General features: G+C 40.8%; 1 protein-coding gene across 1 annotated transcript; it reads left to right on the plus strand.

Annotated features, from left to right (window-relative positions):
• ABCB28 (non-intrinsic ABC protein 8) lies at positions 1 to 20963 on the plus strand. Its single transcript, XM_078591826.1, has 17 exons — positions 1 to 480; positions 1376 to 1563; positions 5019 to 5042; positions 7573 to 7674; positions 9342 to 9432; positions 9688 to 9788; positions 9951 to 10001; positions 12748 to 12876; positions 17812 to 17874; positions 18002 to 18275; positions 18520 to 18668; positions 18875 to 18964; positions 19072 to 19206; positions 19525 to 19581; positions 19655 to 19711; positions 20428 to 20665; positions 20775 to 20963. Exons 1-16 carry the CDS (start codon positions 60 to 62, stop codon positions 20662 to 20664), a joined length of 2169 nt encoding a protein of 722 aa, XP_078447952.1. The 5' UTR covers positions 1 to 59; the 3' UTR covers position 20665; positions 20775 to 20963.
• Positions 20964 to 22020: the final 1057 nt, after the last annotated feature.

The raw sequence follows: 22020 nt of genomic DNA on the forward strand, positions 1-22020 counted from the left end.
GAGAGAAGGAATGGCCCCACCAGGTCCAGAGAAGGAGGGGGAGCTCGGCTTCTTCTTCCATGGCTCTCCCGCTCAACTCCGCCTTCAATTCTTCGCCCTGCAGCTCGCGATCGGCGCATAATCCTCAAATTTCCTCGTCTCTCCATCTCCTCAGCCTCAGATCGAGCTCGCGCTTCGTCTCGCCGTCGCCTCGTCGTCGTTCTGCCGTTTTCCCCGCTTCCGGCAATGCTTCGCGTCGAGGTTGGGGAGTCAGCGCGGCTTACGTCTCCGCTCCGGCCTCTGACGCCAACGTCGGTGGTTCTGGCGATGGCGCGGAGTCGGTTTCTGGTTTGGAGACCGGGGGGAGCTCTCCTTCGCCCGTGGTTGTCAGCTCTGATGTAATTTGGGGGTTGATGGCCAAGGACGCGATGCGAATTGGTGTTTCCGTTTTGGCCCTCGTTGGCTGCACATCCTGCACTCTCTCCATGCCTATTTTTTCGGGTACAAAGTTTTTTTTTTTCGAAAAATTCTAGCGTTTTGTTCGGTTCATGACATCGCTGTTGGGGATGCTTATTCTTTCATATCACCCTGTTGTCGAAATAGTGAATGCGGGGAAACTAATTTTTGGCGTGGTTTTAATACTTTTATGATACAATTGCATGAATTTATGACTGAAAAATTCTAGCGTTTTGTTCAGTTCATGGCATCGTTGTTGGGGATGCTTGAGTCATCGGCGCATTTTCATTGGGGATACAAGAGCGTTGATCCATCTGACCGCAACAAAAAAGGATTTTCTCTTTTTTAAGAATCCTCCTATTTTCTTGAAATCATTATCGTGGGTTTCACTCGCATCATTCGGAAGTCAAAATTCTGAAGGCAGAGCACCCACTTCTGGCCATCATTACAGATTTGATGACTTTATCCCAATTCTCATTGTGATTCCGAAGGATATCAGCGCGTTTTCTTTTGGGCCGAAAAAGTAATTTTTTTCTACTCTGGGATTCTGCTAATTTCATGGAATCATAAACGGCCGTTCTCATTCGCTCACATCATCCGTAGTCAAAATGATGAAGGTATGGTTATCATTTTCAAATTAACGGAATTTAAGGCCATCAAATCTATTTCAACTGAAATCCAAATGTCCCACTAGTTCATCCTCTCTTTTGATGGGATATCACCTCAATGCACCCTCTACTTTTCCGGTTGTACTATGATTTTTGTTTGTCAGTTTTTTTTTCTGTGGCCTTGTGGATTCGTCTTATATCCAATTTTTTTGTTGTTTATAAGTAGAGAACCTAAATCCGAATAAAGACATGTTGCTTACATTGAGATGTACAGATGCCCATCTGAACATATATGTTAAGAGGTTTATGATTTGTCCATAAAAATGTCTCAGGGAAGCTCTTTGAGGTTCTTGTGGGAAGAAGATCAGATCCTTTGTGGGAGCTCCTTTCCAAAATTGCAATGGTTTATTTACTGGAGCCGATTTTCACAGTTTTGTTTGTTGTAAATATGACAAACATGTGGGAAAATGTGATGGCAAGCTTGAGAGCTCAGGTCTTCAGAAGGATGCTGATCCAGAAGGTACCCCATGAAATAAACATCGGAGAAAAGTTAAAATTCTAGCTAAATTGAGTCTTATTCGAAGGATTCTTAATATTAGTCATCGACTCTATATTCCATGATGTCTCATCAGCTAGTTCAAACATTTGATAAGAACATTTTATTTTATTAAAGTTTAGAATGAAATAATCCTTTATTGGTTTTGGGGGGGAAGCAAGATAGCCCTGCATTTTGTTATGAGTTTCTTGAACTGGATAGACATTGAGGTCCTTGAGCTTGTTTTTTTTTCTGATTAAGATGTTGGTTTGGGATCTAGTGCATTCATGTCACATCCGGTAGTTCTTAGCATAAAATTTGCTGCTTCCCAAAAGTTTTGGATCGCCCCTTATGGCGTCAATAGTCATGAATGCAAGATGTTCGAGTGTATCAATTGTAATATTGATAACTCACCATTCTTTGGAAAGGTTACACATAATACTGGGGTTATAGAATTAAGATTCCGATGAACTCAGAAGTGATTAATAAATAAGTCCCCTTCAAAAAACCACAGCTCTTATTCATTAATGTATCTGGTGGGAAAGAGGGAATCCTTTTTTTTTTTTTAAATAAAAAGAGGGGAATAGTAGAGGGGAATCCTTAATCGACTAGTGTGGATACATGATAAAGTGTATTTAAGAAGAAGGCATGAGAGAATAGTAGAGAAGTTGATCTAGGCGTATTTACATCAATATTATTGGCGTTCCCCCTCAAATTAGTAGATAGAGGTCAAAGGCCTCTGTCTTGTGACTAACAACTCCACTCAAGTTCGGGGAAACACTTTTTGTGAACACATTGGTGAATCGTTCTCCTAAAGAGACAGCACCAAAGGTAATGGGATGATTCTGGATCTTCCACCTGAAAGTGTTTTGTCTGCTCAAGAAAAATAGAGTTGAACTAAATATGTCCAACTCTTAGGCTGTGGCGATGATAAACCCTACTTTTAGACATGATGACTAACTAACGGAAGCTCACGACTGGCGCGTGCAGTTGCAAAATATTTGCTTTTGGCACTAAAAAAAGACATCTTGATGCAGCCACAACAAAGAAACAATTGCAGAGTTTGTTCTTGAAGACATGTGGCGTGACTATGCTAGAAGAAGTGGTTTTTTGAACCCACAGAATCAGCTACTTATCTTCATGAATCCACAAGGCAAATGCCTAAATCCATAAGCGCAAGAGAATTCTCCAACAACGAAAGAGGATCAGCTACTTATCTTCATGAATCCACAAGGCAAGTGCCTAAATCCATAAGTACAAGAGAATTCTCCAACAACAAAAGAGAAGTGATGAAAGTGTGGTAAGAGATCTACGCCTCTGTACGACTGCACGGGGATGATGCAGTACTGGCGTGCCTGTATTGGCATGGTGTGTTAGGCGACGTGCTGTGACGGAGGGTGCCGTGCTGGCAGGTTGCACCATACTTTAGGTGGATGTGGGGTCTTACCTGTGCTTTGATGCCATGCAGTAGAGAAGAGACAACGGCTTCATCATAAAAAAAAGATTACATGATACAGTGTTTATAAGAAGAAATGAGAGAGAACAATAGCAGGTGGGCCTAGTCCAGGATACATTGTATTATAACATAATTCATTAACACTATTTTATCTTCATTATTCATTAAGACACTTTTTTGATAATTTTACCTAAATTCCAGTCACCACATCCTAAGAATTGTTCGTTTTGGTCTTTTTTCTGGAATAGGTGAGTAATGGTGTGAAATGATTCCCTTTGACTGTGACAGAAAACATCCAATTCAGCTATCAAACCTGAAAAACGGCCAAAACATTGTCTTGAACTTTTTCCTCTGAGATACAGCATACATATCCTAGCGGTGATAGTGGCAATGATCCTATGGACCACCCCACCAGCGAAGGATCATCAAACTCTACTTATTAGGAATGAGAAACCATTGTGGATGGCAGGTGTACTAGCCTAGGCATGGAGCACCCATCAGCCATTTTCAACAAGTGTCCACTGGAGGGGGCCACAGAAGAGGAGGGAGAATCATCGAAACGCTCCTGATAGTGAGGAGGGCTGGATGACTTTGGAATCCTGTCGAGTGAGGGCATTACACATGGGATTGTAGGGAGCCGTTAATTTTATGGAGATGCATAGGTGTGGGACACAAGCAATGTGTGTGTCAGCAATGAGACCAAATGTTTACGGGAAACAGGGCTGTGCAGGAGACTGCTGGGCAGGGACAGTTCTGAGGGTCGGGTAGGGCCCTTGTAACTTTGGGGGAGGCAGAGCTATGTCTCAATCTCATGGGTTGGTGCTTGATAGGATGTTTTCAGGGAGTTCTGGGGGCTCAAAGGAGGTCTACCTTGAGCTATGGAATCAATTTCCGACATTTATTGGAATGGTGGCAGCTAGTTATTGGCACCTTATTCATTGGAGCCTCTAGGCAGCATATGTAGCTGTTTGTGGTTGGACACAAGGAGTCAAAGGGCACGCAGAGGCACAGTGGTATGGGGTTCTCCCTGCAGATGAGTCCTGGGGGGGGGGGATTTAGCCTCAAACATCCTGGAAGTAAGAGGAGTTCCAATGGACTAGTGTGCATGGCAGACAATTGAGGCTCTGGTTTGGCCTTTTGGGAGACTCAGAGATTTCATCGATTGGCATAATCACCGGGAATACCAATAAGATTATCTTGAAGGTGGGAGTGATGGGGGGACTCCTGCAGCCAGATCTAGCTTGGCTTAAAATGCTGGATGGCACATTTAAGATCAGGCTTAAGGTGCGGCCTTCTGGCTAGCGCCAAGAACATCAGTGAGATCCTGTGCATTTTATGTGCTCCATGAGTAGAAGACTATATGGGTCACTCCATGAGTAGAACATCAGTAAGTTTTTTCTATGTCAGGAGGGGCCAACGGAGAAGTGCCCGCCAGCAAAAGTGGAACTAGAATCCGACAGATGTTCATTGGAAACAGGACCCCCATCAATGGACCATAGTCACCCAGATTTTTCAGGGGGGGGGGGGGGGGTTTGAAACCGCATGCCCAGAACCTAGGGCTTCTAGCAAGCAGTCGATAGTGTGCAAGTCATTGGCGGAGACAACAAAACAGAGCAACCAAGGGTGGAAACAGTTGGACCCCTGGAATCAGCGCAGTAGGGAGTGAAGGGTGAGAAGAGGACCACTCTGGTCTTTCATGTATTTCACGTTCATATATACTATTAACTTCGAGTTAGTAACTAATCTGGGGTGATCTTTCCTCTTTTCTTCAAAAGATGTTTTTTTTTTTGATAGAGGGTTCTTCTATTTTCTTTTTAAACTTTAGCTCACATGCCACACATGAATGAGTATCATCCATACATGTATGGAACACACACAGGTCTATGTTTTATCATACGCTGAGTTATTCCCAGATTTTCCATTTTTTATTTCAAAAAAAAAGATTTTCCATTTTAATTTTCACTGAAACACCACTTTTTTTCAGGTTGAATTTTTTGATCGTCATAAGGTACAACACGATCACTGTCCTTTTTAAATTAACTTTGATAGAAATTAATGGCTTGAATATTGAGATTTCTCAATTAGTATTTTGTTCTCTAGTAGTCATCATTTGATTCTACCTTTTTCATAATTTTTTTATGAGATGAAGCTTTCTGTTAGTGGACTTTTTTTTTTTTTGATGTATCCATTGGTAGCCTGCTTATTTGTTTCATGGACACTTAAGTTGGCGGATCCCGCTTACTTGAAACTAGTATTTTAAAGAGTCATTACTCATGTAACAAAACTCTCAGTTCTCTAAACCCTAAGTGTGAGGAGACAGGATGGCTCTGAGGGAGGTGTCTACCACTTGTTATTTTCTCTTCAAGCTTTCCGCACCCAGGTGTAGAAGTATTTAATGGGAAGATGATATGGATCCCGGGAAATTCACACAAGAAATCCGAGGAGGTGTATAGAACGATCAAATCCAAATGTCTTCAATCAGTGGTACAAGCAGACCGTAGTCAGTCAACGGAATGAAGAGGAAAGATCGGAGGAAGGAAAAAAGGTAGATCGATGGAGAGGATCATCAGCTGCATCAGCCGTCCTCCCCACTTCTGGTTGGAGAATCTCCCGCCCAGCCACTTCTTGAAAGTACTTGAAAAGTAGTCCTTCTGCTTGAGGAGGAGAGTTATTTATATAGTCTATTTCTCGCCCAAATTCCAGCTCTGTCTGTTATCCCTTTCTTGGCCGTTTCTTGTAAAATCATGGGAGGTCTGTAACAGAAGAGCTTAGAAAATTGGGGAGGCATTGGTACTGCCATTGAAAGTTCCATCATATTGGCATTTATATTTCAACTTATAGTCGAGCAGTCAGAGGTTATTGTTTATTAAGAAATATTTCAATATTGAACAATGTGAGCCCTAGGGTAACCTTGTATTCTGATGCATGAAAAAGTTAGTTCCATTTTTGTTTTGATTGCCTGAGAACTCAGATTAATCGATTAAGCATGCTTTTGATGTATTATATTGAGAGGCACTGTTGACATTGTCATTGACACTGATAAATGTGTCTTTATGCCAGCTATTTTATTAAGTTTTGATAATAACAGTTTTGGTATTGCTTCACTTTGTCCTCACCTTTTTTATTTTACATGATATCCTGAAGATGAGAAATTTATGTTGCTTATAAAAGATGAAGGCCTATTCTGTCTCTCTCGCCCTCTCTTTCCCTCCATGTTCCCTCCTGTGTATACGTTTTTAACCAGCTGATTTTGCCTAAAATGCAAGAAACACAAATAAAAGAGAACACCAACAAGCTGGGCAGAATACCTATGAACCCCCACATACCTCTGAGAGCCTGCTTTAGAAGGTCAAAGTTCTTCTTTTGTGCTGACCCCACATGCCTCTGCACTCTTTTCTTTCCTCCATGATCTTCTTTGTCTTCCGGATTCTTTCCTTGATATGGATTTTTAACATATTCTTTCAGTTTCTTCATTTCCACTTCTAGTTCCGCCCGTTGTGGTTGATTGGCCAACTGACCCACTGAAGAGTTCATCAAGGCCCAGATTCATTTTAGGCCTCCTCATACTCGTTCCAGGCTCTTCTACGGAAGTTCCACGAGTATTGGTGTTCCTCGTCCACACATCTATAAATTTGATCATCATCAGCTTATTCGATTTGTTGCCAATCTCATTTGATAAGACTGTTACCTGCCACTTCTGCGCTTATATTCCAGACTGTCTGCTCTCATATTTGTCATATGTATGAGAATCTTTGAAGCTTCCTATGATATATTCTATTTTATCTTATTTTTAAGATAGAAACCATTTTTTTTCCTCATAGATACCAAATGATTGTAATTGAAGGAAAAATATGAGATATTAATAATCAGCCATTGTCCTGTACAAGGATTGCCTTCTCGGATAATCCATAATATTATCTTCTGCAATTAAGGAAACCCTTATTAAAAAGTCATCATGTGTCCAACTCCTCTGCATCTGGGGCCTTATCTCCCTCTGCCTTAGTGGACCAGCTCCCCAACAACGTTATTGATTTCCTCCTTTGTTCTCCCACTTTTATTCCATAAATCATGTGTTTCATATTTTCACATGTGCTTCACTTGTTTCCTTCGTAAGACATTTATATGGGTTGCCATGGAATTTTTTAGTTTTTTCTTAAAACTCTTCTTGTATTCTGCCCCCAATGACATTTGTATTAAGGCATGATGTTTACCTGCAATGACATACTCCTAAAAACATTCATTTTCTTTAGAGCTTTGCTTCTCCTTGAGTTTTGTTTCTTAATGAGAGAGTGATCTATTACTTGTGGACGCAAGCACGCCCCTTGTGAACTTAAGGGTTGAATTAGCTAGCTTTTTGGATTCAGAACACATGGCCAAGTTTTGCAATGGTTATTCTGGTGCGGCCGTTTCACTAAGCTCCAAATTATGTTGTCTTTTATGGCTGGATATAAACATTTTATTTTGCTGTTACATTGTATGAAAAAAATTCAAAGAATATTTCCAAATTCTAATGGATATATGTTGTTGCCAAAATAAAGGTTGGCGAGCTTACCGGGTTGCTTACATCTGATTTGGGATCTCTGAAAGACCTTGTTAGTGAAAATATTTCTAGAGACAGAGGACTTAGGGCGCTTTCTGAGGCAAGTCTCTTATCAGTCGTAACAGTTGTGCTGGTTACCATTTGTTTCAACTTTTCAAGATAAAAATCTTGTTGTCAACTCATTTTTATGTTTGTTATTAGTGTTTATATTCCCTGGTGCCTTAATATTCCACTTCTGAATGATTGAATTCTGATAGTATACTTGAAAAAATGTGTTTCTTTTTTGAAGAAAATAGAAGAGATCACCTGAGATCAATGATCTACCCGAAGCTTATAATATATATGAATGTGAAATTGACGAACGACCAGATTAGTCCTCATCTACCTCTTTTTACTCCTTAAACTGTTGAAATTCGCACTTTTTGAGCAGCTCTCCCACCAGTATCTCCTGTCTCTCCTCGTGTCTCCTTCCCCTGAAGCTAGGGTTTATGAATGGAAAAATGACATTTAGGATTTCTCATAGTAGCTGGTTTAAATACCAGCTGGTACAGTTGTGTGGGCTGTGCCCGTCAATCTTAAGTTACTTGTTTTCTCACATGAGAGAATCAGTAACTTACTCCAGATGAGGGGGGTGGTGGAGGGGGGGTGGGGGGTAGTGGCGCCGCGGCATAGAGACATCGTCTTGAATCTTCCAGCCGGATGCAGCCTCCGCTCAGCAATGCCTCCCCCTCCACAAGATCACCCAAATCCCCGATACCCCTCCCATCTAGGGAGGTTTTCCTTATATAGGAGCAAGAAGTCCTTGCTCCTAACCTGGGTAGTTACAGTCCTTGACTACTTTGGCTCCCCATGTGTGGACCCAAGTGTGGTCCACATTATTCTCTCTGTCCACCAACTTTCTTCTTTCTTTTGTAAGTAACCCAAGGTATCATCAGAATATCATTATGCTCTGCCATCCTTTTAGCCTCTTCTCCCCACCTTCTCAGTGACCAACAACCATTCAGTGTCAAAAGACTTCCCTAGCCAATGGCAGTCCCAAGTACTGCATGGATAAGGTCCCCATGGGCTCCCGTAAAACTACATTCCATTGACTTGACTTGATTCATCTGTGGGCCAGAAAAATCTGCAAATAGGTCTAGTTGTGTGGAGAGGTTCCTAGCATCCTCCATGGAGCCTTCCATTGAGAATGCGGTGTTGTCTACATGTCGGAGTAACAGAAGGCCTGTTGGGCAGCTCACTATATGAAAAACCCTCAGCAGTCCATGTGAATATTCATGGATCGAACATTAGCTGGAGCATCCATGTGAATATTAACATGCAAAACCCTGTTGGGCAGCTCACTATATGAAAAACCCTCAGCAGTCCATGTGAATATTCATGGATCGAACATTCGCGGGAGCATCCACCGAAAGGACAAACAGTAATGGTCCCATGGGACATCCCTGCAAAATCAGCTTTTGCAGTCATGCTTTTGCAAAATCAGCTTTCCACATAAAGCCCCTATTCCCCTTTCTCTTCCATGATGCTAGGATCTCGCCTGGCGCAACTGCGTTTAAAACCAGCTGCCTACCTGGGATGAATGCTCACTGAAAGGTTCAGACAATATTGCCAATCGCTTCCCGTCATCTATTTTCCTGGACTTTTGCCATGATTCCTTGTAATGTATATAGATTTTGTTTCCCAATCAAATGCAAATTATTGGACACCTTGTTATATTAAGTATTATGCTGGTTTTTATGCGCCTTTAATTCCATCATCTCCTTACAGATAATAGGAACAATATGCATATTGTTTTCTCTTTCCTCCCAGCTGGCTCCAGTTCTTGGTATACTTATGCTCTCAGTCTCTGTGATAGTTGGTAAGTTAAAATGATATGCATCCGTTACTTTTGAAGCCTTTCATGCCAATCCATTTGTGTATTGCTCTTTAATTGTCATTTTCTCTACCTTGTTGCATGCGATTCAGTGAGTGATACCTAATCCTCTCAACCTTTTGCATTGAAAACAACAATTTCATTTTAAAATTTATTAAATTTCCTATTTTATTGCTGAACATTCATCACATTGTTATGATCCCATCTCCTTTTTTTGACTACTCCCCTTTTACTATGTAGCTATTTTTAAGCGCTCAACCATCCCTGTCTTTAAATCTCATGGAATTTCTCAGGCAAGGATATCAGATTGTGCAAATGAAACGTTTTCTGCCATTCGAACTGTGAGTCACAGTAATATATAAGACATTTTATGTCTGCATTTCTCTGGAGTTTTTTTAGTTCTTCCATTGATGTCAGTAATGTTTTATTTTTATTTTGTTCTCAAAATTCTAGTTTACTATTCAAGAGGCAGATTAATTTACTCTCCAGCCATTTATTCTTAGGTTAGGTCCTTTGCCGGTGAAAAGCAGCAAATGTCTTTGTTTGGCTCTCTGGTAAGTTCATGACCTTAACTCAATATTTTTTTGTTTTGTTGTGCTCTAACATTGGTATTGCTTTCATTTGTTACTTGCTCTTTCCGAAATGGTTGTAATAAGGTTCCTTGTCTTACTGAATAAGTAATCTCAAGTATTTTCTACATCTGGATTAATTTATTTATCTAGAAATATGATCCATATATCGGTAGCCTTGTTGCACCTTCTTATACATCACGAGTAAATTTCTAAAATTTATGGCCTCCCCTGTCTCGCTCTAAGAAATCTGTGGTATCCAGATTTAGATCATATCCTTAAATTAATCTGCCTTTTATCGATCATAAAATTCGTGTGATCCCTCGCTCCTAAAGTGAGCAATATGTGATGATCAACTCATGCTATTATTAATTTTCTTCATTTATATCCTTAAAGTGTGATAGGGAACTAGCCCCTTATCTACCAAAAAGGAGTAAATATACCCTTCTTATATCCTTTTTTGCGCAATGCATCCAAAGAGGGAGAGAGAGAGAGAGAGACAGATAGATAGATAGATAGATAGATAGAGAGAGAGAGAGAGAGAGAGAGAGAGAGAGAGAGAGGGGACTGGGGGAAGGGGTAAGTGGCTTCTACTCCACTTATGAGGAAAGATATTGTTGGCTAGAACAGATGATCTGGCAGACCCGCAGGAGGACCCAGTGTTAGGCCTGGGAAAGGGAAGAGAGAAAGAAGCGAGGTATGGGAGAGAGGAATAAGGCACTCACAATATGTTTCTGTCTGCCCTTTCTGCGAGGGTGCTCTACATGTTTGGAGTGGGCTTGTGGGCCTTAGGCCGTTGGCTGATAAACGCAATGGTGGATCATTTCAAAGTCCAGATATTATGATTCTGTGCCAGACATGAAGGGATTAAACTCATGGATTCGTTGGTTGATGTGACTCTCTTAGGGAGATGTAAAATATAAACCATGGTGAATTAGATTTTAGGCATGAAGAACGAAAAATTAACTCCCGACCGGTGTGTATGAAATATCCTTCATGTAAACTTTTTTCTCTTTTAGTGGTACTTTGAGTAGGCATTCATGAGATCTTGAACCGGGCATCTGTTTTGCCTCTTCGGTTCTTGATAGAATAGATCGCAATGTAGAGATGTCATGTGAACGAACAATGCTTCCAAGAATACCAAATCCGATGCACAATAGAGGTGGAGAAGAACAGCAGTGGGAACGGAATGGGAAGAAACAAGAAGATGGAAATGAAGCTCGAACTAGGGTTACCGGATCGTTAAAACTCCTGGATCAGGACTCTCCCACTCTTCAGCCAGTTGTGGCGGCAACTACCTTCAAGGAAACTCTCCTCCTTTTCTCTTCCTCCAGCCTTTTATTTATAGGCTTCTTATTCGGTTGACCATCACACCTTACATTGACCGGAGATGTGTAGTTCTCTGATATTTTCGTAGTAGACCGGGAAAATTTAGTTCTCTGACCATCCCATCTAAGTAAGTTATCCGATACGTTTGTGGGAGAGTGCTGGGACAGCACATGGAACTCAGGGTCGACGGCTCCCTGTCAGACCAAAGACTAGCCGATTTTTGGCATGTAACAAGCTCTGAACCAGATCAGCCCTTGACCTGGAGAAAAAGACAGCTGGGATTGGTCTAGTGCTCCCTTTTTAGTGTGGAAAGCGTACGCAGGGATTCGCCAGGGAAACGAGGAAGACCAAGCAACTATCCAGGGGTGCCAAGCCATAAGGCGCCTAAAGGTCCCTCTTAAGGTAAAGATGTTTGGTGGCTCTTGTACCAAATGAGACTGGTGACCCGCATCTTTTGGAAGAGGATGTATCCAGATGCATCAACGGCGTGTATGTTGTGCACAGGTGACGACGAGGATTGTAATCACCTGTTTTTTGTGTGGCCCTTCGCACGCATGATTTGGGCCACCAAAGCACAGTTGGCGGTGAATGCAACCTCAGTGGAGGCCTTCTGAGTGTCCATGCAGAGAATTGGTCCTGGACGAAGAGAAGTGGGGGGATGAGCGCTGATTGTGCTTCGGGGAATATGTCTCCACAGAAATGAAGTGATCTTCAGGCGGAGGAAGGCTTCAACGGACGGGCTCGCCTATGTGATCGAGGGCCTCATGGTGGCATGGCTCACACGAGATGAGAATGGGGAGGGAAGAGGTTGAGCATACTTGTAATAGAGCCTCAGAGCTTGATACATGTACTTCTTGGGTGGTTACCTATTTATTCGAGTGACCGCCTTAAACGTTTTCAAAAAACAAAATCAGCATCTAAGCTGATGATAAAAAATGCAAGGGTCATGTAATTCAAACGTGATCCATTTAAATTACCCTGTCTATTTTTCAAATTTCAAATTAAAAATTATACAAGTATGTGCTGAAATAATCTCTCCACATTTTCACGTAGCCTTAATATTTAAAGAATAGACTTTCTGAGCAATATATCAGAGAAAGAAATATATCTTTAACTGGAAGATAGTAAAAACAGATAAAAATTGGACAAAAATAAGAGGATGTTAAACTTTTCCGGCAGCTTTTTGACGCAGTTACTCGGGTGGATAGGTTAATGTTTTACTACTAAGGGAGACGTTGGAATGATCTATGCATGTGGGTTGGGGGACCTCTACTCCAAATAATTTTTGAAGAGTGTCCGCTTTAATGACTTCATGAATGTTCTTAATGGATACATTTTTAAAATTCTTAATTTTTGTTTATTTTATATATCAGAATCACAATGCTTTTATTATTATCCACAGGTGCTCGCTTACCAGAATAGTGGACGGAAACTTGGAATTTTGAAGTCGGCAAATGAATCATTGACTAGAGTTGTTGTCTATATTTCTCTGTTGGCTGTATATTTTCTGGGTGGTAGCAAAGTAAAAGCTGTAAGAGTTATATCCTGAGGTCATTCAGTTGTTTTCTTGTCATATTCTGTAACTTTCAAGACATGTTGTGACCATAAGAAAAAAAGCCATCTGTTCAGATTAGGACTAGAAGACATCAATTCATCTTTCCCACTTACCCCCGAATTCGGTTTGTATTATTTTATTTTACTCTCTGAGCTTAGCAAAGATTTCTTCTTGTTTTAGCTCTCCAAGATTTGATCATGTAATGATACACAAAAAATGATGATAATTTTGCCTTAAAACTTTTCAAAGTAGTGATCAGTTTGTAAAATAATATTTTATAAAATTGTTCATATAATCGATGTTGTTTTGATTTATTTCATACAAGCATAGTGATTTGGGATATCATAAAATTCTCTAAATTCACTTATCTTATGTAATTCATGGTTGTTGTTTTCTCGCTACTTAGAGTTTATTCCTTGTTATTTAAACTATAGGGCTGAAGATAAATGGTTTTTGTCCTGTACATCCTCTGAAGAAGGAACATTCAAAGGTTATACAGATAACATGCCTCCATCTGGATCCATATCTATTGATCTTATGTAGAATTTCTTTTTTAGTTTCATTCTCATAGTATGGTGTTAATTTAATTCTGGATAATATTATCAAGAAGTACCCTGTAACATGACATATGTGTTACGGAAGGAATAGGTTGAGCTCCAGTAAGCAAAAAATCCAGCTGGTTGCAGATCCCCTCGGATGTCAGAGGCAGTACCCTATCAACTAATTAGAAGGATCTCCAAAAATGTCTGCTGTCATAAAGTCGCAATCTCTCTTTTAAAGCCTTTATCTATTCGCAAAATTCCTGGGCTTTTTGGGCCATCAGTCCAATATCTTTGGCCTTGCATTTTGATAGGGCCAACTCAGCCAGAAGAGAGGAAGGTTCAGAGTTGCTTCCAGTTCCAAAATACCGAACCGTAAGGTTCTCAGCTCACAGTAATCCAGAGAAACCAAGGACCGTTTAGAATAGTGCAGTCCCCATAGGTAGGGGTGGGAAGAGAGAGAGAGAGAGAGAGAGAGAGAGAGAGAGAGAGAGAGAGAGAGAGAGATACGGTTCCAACAAAATCAAGAAATGAATTCTTGAATGAAAGAAAATGTGCACATGGTGAGTTGCCACAATACTGACCTCAGAGGGGGGATCTCCCGAGCCAGTAACTTTGCTTTGAGCTTCCAAGCCGGATGCTGCCTCCGCTCCTCAAATGCTTCCTGCTTCACAAGACCACCCAAATGACTGATACCCTCCCTTCCAGGAGGGCTTCTTTATATAGGAACAAGAAGTCTTTGCTCCCAACCCTGTGCAGTTACGGTCGTTGACTCTTTTGACCCCCGTGCGGGTGCCACATGCAGATTCTTCCATGTTGTTTTCTCTCTGGCCAGATACTTTCTTCTTTATTTTATAAGTAACCCAAGGTATCATGACAGTTCACGACTCACAGTAATCCAGAGCAAGCAAGGATCCATCAGAATGGCGGAATCCCCTTTGGTAGGGGAGAGAGAGAGAGAGAGAGACGATAATGGAGGGTCGTTTCCCCTGGCGTCCGCCTCCTTCAACTTCCTCCTGCCGCTGGTTCCTTTCTCCTCCCAGATTCTCTTTCATCTTGCCCACCAAACCCTAATATTGGGTTCTCCTTCCCAACACCAGAGTTGGCCTGTCCAAGGGGCCAGGATCAAGGCAGTTATAACTTAACCATGCTAATCAACCACGCTCAACCCATCCTCTTGGGCTGGCACTGATACCTCATATCGGGGGTCTATCTCATTTCTGCAGGTGTATCGTAAGAAGCTCCTTCCAAAATGAACCCATGAAGATGCGGTCGCACTCTGATACAATGGTGTGAGAACTACCATGGCGATGCACCACCTCCTATGCGGAGAAAGGATGAAACATTCTGATAAAATGGCTATACTTACTCAGGAAGTCCACAACGACCATGAAGGACTCCATCTCCCTAAACTGCCATAGAAACAAAAGTATTTTGTCTCATTTTAATGGGCTCTCTTTGATTGTTACTGGTATGTCAAACAGGGTTCAGTATTATTTCTCATTTAAACCCTTACTCATGTCTCGATGCTACTGGGGAGGGTTCTGTCTTTACAGTATCTATTAGTAATTCCTCTTTAAATTATTATAACTGTCATTGTTGGACAGCCCATAAGTTTTAGAACTTAAGTTGCTCTCTCTCTTTCTCTTCCCTGTGGCAGTCCATTCCGCCTCTATTTCTCTTCCCCAGATGGCAACGACGATGGCGGATGACACTCTGACACCTTTGCTCTACATGTAACTTCTGGTTGTTGTATGAGCCAGGTTGGTGGAGAGAAACCCGGCCACCTCAACGTCCAGTACTGAGACATGCAATTCCCCAGAGTCCAACCCCATCAACATAATATGGCATTGTCAGCCGAAAGGCCTAACTAGAGCTGCTAGTACAACACGTATGCAGGATCCCACCGGAATCCCTCTGAACTCCAAGATGACTGTCTGTGGTTCATTATACGATGTTCCATCACTAGGTATCTCCTGTGTCCCCCATCAAAGATTAGGTTACAGGAGGAAAGCCGAGCTTATCATTGGACAGAGACCAAGCTCACAGATAATTTACGAACATGTAAGACATGGGTAAGTAAATAATCATTGATCAATCTTGAAAATCAGATAAGGTTGATTTATCATCTCGGTTAGACTATCATTTTTGGATGGCATCCTAGATTTCTTTAGCATGATTATAATCCATTTATGACTGACTCATTTTGGATGTCATGGAATCCAATAGCAAGGTGAATGCAAATCCACTTCACATCAGCACTTGATATAGTTCTTAGCTGTGGGAGTAGGGGGATCTCTGTCAACTGATAGGCCTGACCTCTAGGTCGGTGAGTAAAATGGATATATTTGCTCCATTGTTAGTGGTTATGCCCCATAAATAGATTTCTAGGAGCCACTTGGGGAAAACGGGTATACCATTTTCCCCCTAAGTAAGCTAGGGCTGCTTCTTTATTGGCCATTTGTTGAACCACATAATTAAAAAAATGAGAAAGCGTTGAAGTTGAAGAATAATCAATCACGAGCCAAGAATCCAGCCCCCAGGTGCAGAAGTTGATGAAGATAGAACATGTTGTATGTATGGAGGGTAAAATGAAGTATCACACCTGGGCCACCGAGACAGAGGAGTAGCTAGAATGGCGATTGTTGTCTGGGATGATTATACGTCACCCAAAAAACAGATCTCTGTTGTGGCAGGTCACACAGAGATGTTAATTTCAAGCCATCAAGGAATAGGACTTCATGCTCAGGCAATGAGTATTGTTGTCATCATAAGGAAAGACTAGGGAAACAGGCAAAGCCAAGAAGTAGGACATATTTGCGCGCAATTAGTGTCGGCATTGTTATTAGGGCAGGTCAAAGTACGCAGCATAGCTAAACAGTCCGCATCATGTTCGCAGGAACATTCACCTCTCTGATACCATGTCACGAGATAAGAGAGAGGAGAGAAAAAGGAGATGCAAAGTAGAACAATAAAAAACACACACTTCTTCATTAGTATAGAATGAACATATTCTGACATTAAAACTATAATTAGATGGCTATATTTGTTTAAAAACTATGTGTAACACATGAGGAGCATGTGTTATCACAAAGGTGGCATATTTGTTTTTGAAGAAATCTAAGAGAGAGGAGAGAAAAAGAAGATGCAAAGTAGAACAATAAAAAACACACACTTCTTCATTAGTATAGAATGAACATATTCTGACATTAAAACTATAATTAGATGGCTATATTTGTTTAAAAACTATGTGTAACACATGAGGAGCATGTGTTATCACAAAGGTGGCATATTTGTTTTTGAAGAAATCAAAGAAGGTGGCGAGAGAACGATGATTCAACGGAAAACAATAAAAAACACACACTTCTTCATTAGTATAGAATGAACATATTCTGACATTAAAACTATAATTAGATGGCTATATTTGTTTAAAAACTATGTGTAACACATGAGGAGCATGTGTTATCACAAAGGTGGCATATTTGTTTTTGAAGAAATCAAGGAAGATCACCCGAGAACGGTGATCAACCCGAAAATAATGTTATATATGATTGTATTAAATACATGACCATCCAGCCTGGTCCCCTCTCCGTACTTCATTACCTGCTACCACAATTCTCCATATCATGCATAACGACATCCAGGGAACAGCCCTTCCCTTGAACACTACATCGTTATGGTGCAACCATATCACTCAGATCGCCAAAAGGAGCCTTCCCAACCCCAAATGTCCTGTACACGCCACTCTAGCGTGAGCACTGACACGTCTCATCCGATATCACATCCACTGCAATGAGCCTCTGAGAGCTCCAAAATGCCCTGGTGAATGTACATTCAGAAAACAGATGTGAACTATCTTCCTCGCCTTGTGCACACATGGGACAGACTGAGGATGTGCCGGGACCTTCTGCACACAAAGGTGGGATATATCGGGCAACAAGAGCAAACACCCCTTCTGTGCATTTCAGCTTGGGATCCTTGGATTTCTATCAAAGTTATATGGTACATAGTGATCAGATAAACAAGACGTTATGTGTGATGTAAAGCCAAATAGGATAAGGACGACGGCAAAAAAGAACTGAGATTTCTGGTTTCTAACATAATTTAATCCCATTAATTTTGTCTGTTATTATTTTAATTATTTCTCTGAAAGTTGAAAGATTAAAAGACCTACAATTTATTATCAACTAAAATTTCCTTTCTTGAATTATCAACTGGATTTCTGAAATTTTATCTTTTCAGAAATATTGCATGTTGTATGCGTAAAATTGGTTAACTACCCAAAGAAAACAAATAAACGTTGAAAGGGGAAGGTGTAGATAGCACCATTCTTTCTCCTGCTCATTGAAGAGAGCCATTTTTATCTTGTCAGGGGGAGTTGTCAGTGGGAGCAATGGCCTCCTTCATCGGCTACACATTTACCTTGACTTTTGCTGTAAGCATCAAATTTCTCTAAATACAGAAAAAAATCATTTTTATTACGTTTTTAATCTGTTCTCTTTGTCACTACTTTTTCTCTCAATAGTAGATTTTCTTCAATGAGTTATTAATAAAAAAAACAGGTTCAAGGCGGTGTGAACACACTTGGTGACCTCCGTGGTGCTTCTGCAGCAGTTGAGCGGATCAACTCAATTTTATCCGGCACAGATATAGATGATTCACTAGCTTATGGGTTGAGAAAAGAATTCGGATCAAGAGAGCATGATGCCCGACTGGCTTTGTTCGAAGAAGACTCTTCTGGGCATGATCAAACAGCCACGGCTAACTTATCGTCAATACTAAAATCAGCAGGAGATGGATGCAATCTTGCGTGGTCAGGTGACATCTGTTTAGAAGGTAACAAGTGTGTCCTGGCATTAAATAACAAAATTCTATTTTTCTGCCGTAAAATTAATTTTTAATTTTTTTTCTGAAGTGTTATTATTGACACATTTAGCCACACTTTTCTAGGGGCTTCAATTTTTCCAATAGAATAATGTATGAAATGTGGCGCGTTGAAGACATGAAGACACTGAATTCTACCTGATAAAGAAATGTGCTTGATCTTTGTGCTGATATTACCTATTTTTTTCTTTTGCAGATGTTTATTTCTCATACCCAATGAGACAAGATGTGGGCATCTTGAACGGACTGAATTTGATCTTGAAGTGTGGTTGTGTCACTGCGCTTGTGGGTTCCAGTGGAGCTGGAAAGAGCACTATTGTCCAGCTTCTGGCACGCTTCTATGAGGTCCTCTATGTTTGCTTTACCTTCTCTAAGTTTTAGAGAGAGGGGCACAGTAAGAGAGATATAGAGATATGTATGGCTATATGTATAGTTATATAAAGAGAGAGAGATATGTCTAGTGATAGAGATATTTACAGATAAAGATAGAGAGAGTTATGGTAACATACATAAAGAAAGATGATTACAAGTTTTTTGTTTCATTATGACAGCCAACAAAAGGCCGGATTACAGTGGCCGGAGAGGATGTTCGGACATTTGACAAGAGGGATTGGGCTCGTGTTGTATCTATCGTCAACCAGGTGAATTTTGATCGGCGATGGTTCCATTGCTTTCAAAGTCTTCTAGATTTCTTGTTGTATCTATCTGTCTTTCTCAGGTTGGCTTGATTTCTTGTGAACTGCTGCAGGAACCTGTCCTCTTCTCTGTTTCTGTCGGAGAGAACATCGCTTATGGCCTACCAGATGATAATGTCTCTAAAGAGGATATTGTGAAGGCAGCAAAGGCAGCCAATGCGCACGAGTTCATCATTGCTCTTCCTCAGGTTCATATTGTCTTCAGCTTCACAGATGACGGACAATGATGATGAACATTTTGACATCTTCATCCAGTTTTCAAGGCCTGTCATCATCACCATCGTCCATAAGTTGATAGATCATTGTCACCTGGTTTCCATGAACTGCCATCGCCTTTATTATCAATTGGTTTACATTCTAAGATGGACAATTCAATGATGTAGTCTTTATTGTCATCCCATTTAGTTTTTAAATTTGTCACTTTCACAACCAATCATATATTCTACACACCATTCCCCATCTTATATTCTTTCTCCATCTAATTCTCTTTGCTTGCTATTTATCAGGGGTATGACACTCCAGTTGGCGAGCGGGGAGGCTTGCTTAGTGGGGGACAGAGGCAGGTAAAGAACAAAGTATACTATTAATCTCCTTCCTTAATGAATGGGTTTAAGTTGATGTACTCTTATATGTCAGAGAATCGCCATAGCCCGAGCCCTTCTGAAGAACGCTCCGATCTTGATACTGGACGAAGTAACATCATCCACACCCAAAAGCTTTCACTTTTTTCTTCGGACTCTGAATTTTACATTTATGTTTCTCTAGCTTATATCCTGTATAATTTCATTCTTCTCTTTCCCCTCTCTTTCTTTCTTCTCTGTCCTCTCTTTTTCTTCCCTCTTCATTTTATTTCTGCTCAATCCCCTCTTATCTCTTTCTAACTTACGTCTCTCATTCATTTCTCTTCTATCGTCGATATCTGTAACCTATCTCTTTTCTTTCTCTCTTGTGTTCTCTGCCTTTCTCTCTCTCTTGTGTTCTCCCTCTCCTTTTTTTCACTCTCCTTCTCTTTCTTCTCCCATCTCCTTCTCTTATTTTCTCTCCTTTCTCTCATCTCTTTTCTTCCTCTCTCTTACCAAATCTGCATTCTCTTTTTTTATCTCTCCTCTTATTTTATATTATCTCTCTCATTTTTTCTTTCATACTCTCTTATCAAATCAGTATTCTCTCTTCTTGGCCCTTTTTCTCTCTCCCTGTCTTAATTCTTCTCCTATTTTCCATTCTAATTTCCTCTTTCTCTCTCATTCTTCTCACATCTATCCTTTCTGTCTCCCTATTTTCTTTATTCTCCTACCTCTCATTCTTCTCTCTTCTCATCTCACCTCTTTCCCACTCATTCTTCCCTCTTTTATTTTCTTCCCTCTCTCATTCTTCCCTCCTTTATCATTCGTGCTCTCTTTGGTGTCCAGGCCACAAGTGCTCTGGATACGGTAAGTGAGAGGCTGGTGCAGGAGGCACTGGACCATCTGATGAAGGGGAGGACGACACTAGTGATTGCTCACCGGCTGAGCACCGTGCAAAATGCCGACCAAATTGCCTTGTGTGCTGAGGGCAAGATCACAGAGCTCGGCACTCACTCTGAATTGTTGGAGAAGAAGGGTATGTATGCCTCCCTTGTCAGCTCCCAGCGACTTGCTTTCGAATAAGGTATTCACTCTCTCCATTACTTTACACTCATTCAGAAGATGTTTGAAGCTTCTTTCTTTTATAGTTCTTCTAATCTGACTACTTAAAATGAACTTTGTTGTTTCGGCAGATGACGAAGCGAAGCCAACAACACGTTGTGGCACCAGACCAACCCATGTTCCCGCCAGTAATATCCACGACATTCCTCAAGTTCTGTACATCTTTTCTACCCCAGAAAACAGTTGGATGAACTTTTGTCCCCCAGAGGAATGAATCTCAAGTCCTCAAAGGAATTATGGTGGTCTGGCCTACTTTTTAACTTCCTTGTATTGAGGAAAAGCTCAAATGATCTCTAGGTCTGACGGATATGATTAATCCTCATCCAATACAGACATCTAATGCACATTCCAGATCGATAAAAAAGGAAATCATCTTTTTAAAGTCCCTTAAGCTGCGCCTCTTCCTCTCTGATTTCTCACTTGATTACTTTCATGGCGAAATTCACCATGAAAGAATAAGATATGAAGGATAGAGCATATGTGGAAATAGAGGAATTTTAAGGATGGAGGCTGCAAACATGGATTCACTTCACAGCCAAATCTGTGTTTCCACTTAGGAACGAGACCAGTACAGCAGTAACTATCTTATCTGGTAAAATTCGAATCCAATACTATTTAGTCAATGAAAACCATTCCAAGTTTTTATGTTTAACACCTCATACAATCTGTACCATGTGGTGGGCAATCATTCTCTTACAGGTGGTCCGCAGATGTCTGGATGTGAAGGCAAATGGGTGATGCTACTATACAGGAAGGTTCCTGACAATCATGGAGGCCCACCACGATCATCATGTGGTCCAGGTCCAATTGTTTCCTCAAGACTTATTAAGTCCAGACGTCAGGACGCAGGTGCCCCTACACAAAGGTATGGACACACGATTTTACCACTGTGCATCCATGACATCTGCAATTAAAATACTATATGTGGAGGTGGGCATGAGGGTGTGAGACTTTGCAATGCCATGACCACAATGGTGGCACATGTGTGCACCTGCAGTGCGTGCTTGCGATGTGGCTGTACGCTTGCCTTCTACTCTCTTCGTGCAATTCTTCATTTCTCTAGTATGCATCTAAGTCACTGTTGTCATTAAATCTTAAGATATAATAATTTATTAACCAGTTGACTATGAAGCCAAGTGGGATTGGTAAAATATAATGACTAATTCCAGTAATTTCAATATAATCAAGAATTAAGCTGCAGTTGAATGATAACATGCATTGTTCGGTCATCCTTTCGTGCACATATACTATTTATATGATGTAAATTAAGTGGTATAAATCTGTTATCACTTACTTTACATCTCATGCACTTAATTT

The sequence above is a fragment of the Wolffia australiana genome, chromosome 2 (assembly GCF_029677425.1).
Source record: "Wolffia australiana isolate 7733 chromosome 2, ASM2967742v1".
NCBI classification, from domain to species: domain Eukaryota; kingdom Viridiplantae; phylum Streptophyta; class Magnoliopsida; order Alismatales; family Araceae; genus Wolffia; species Wolffia australiana.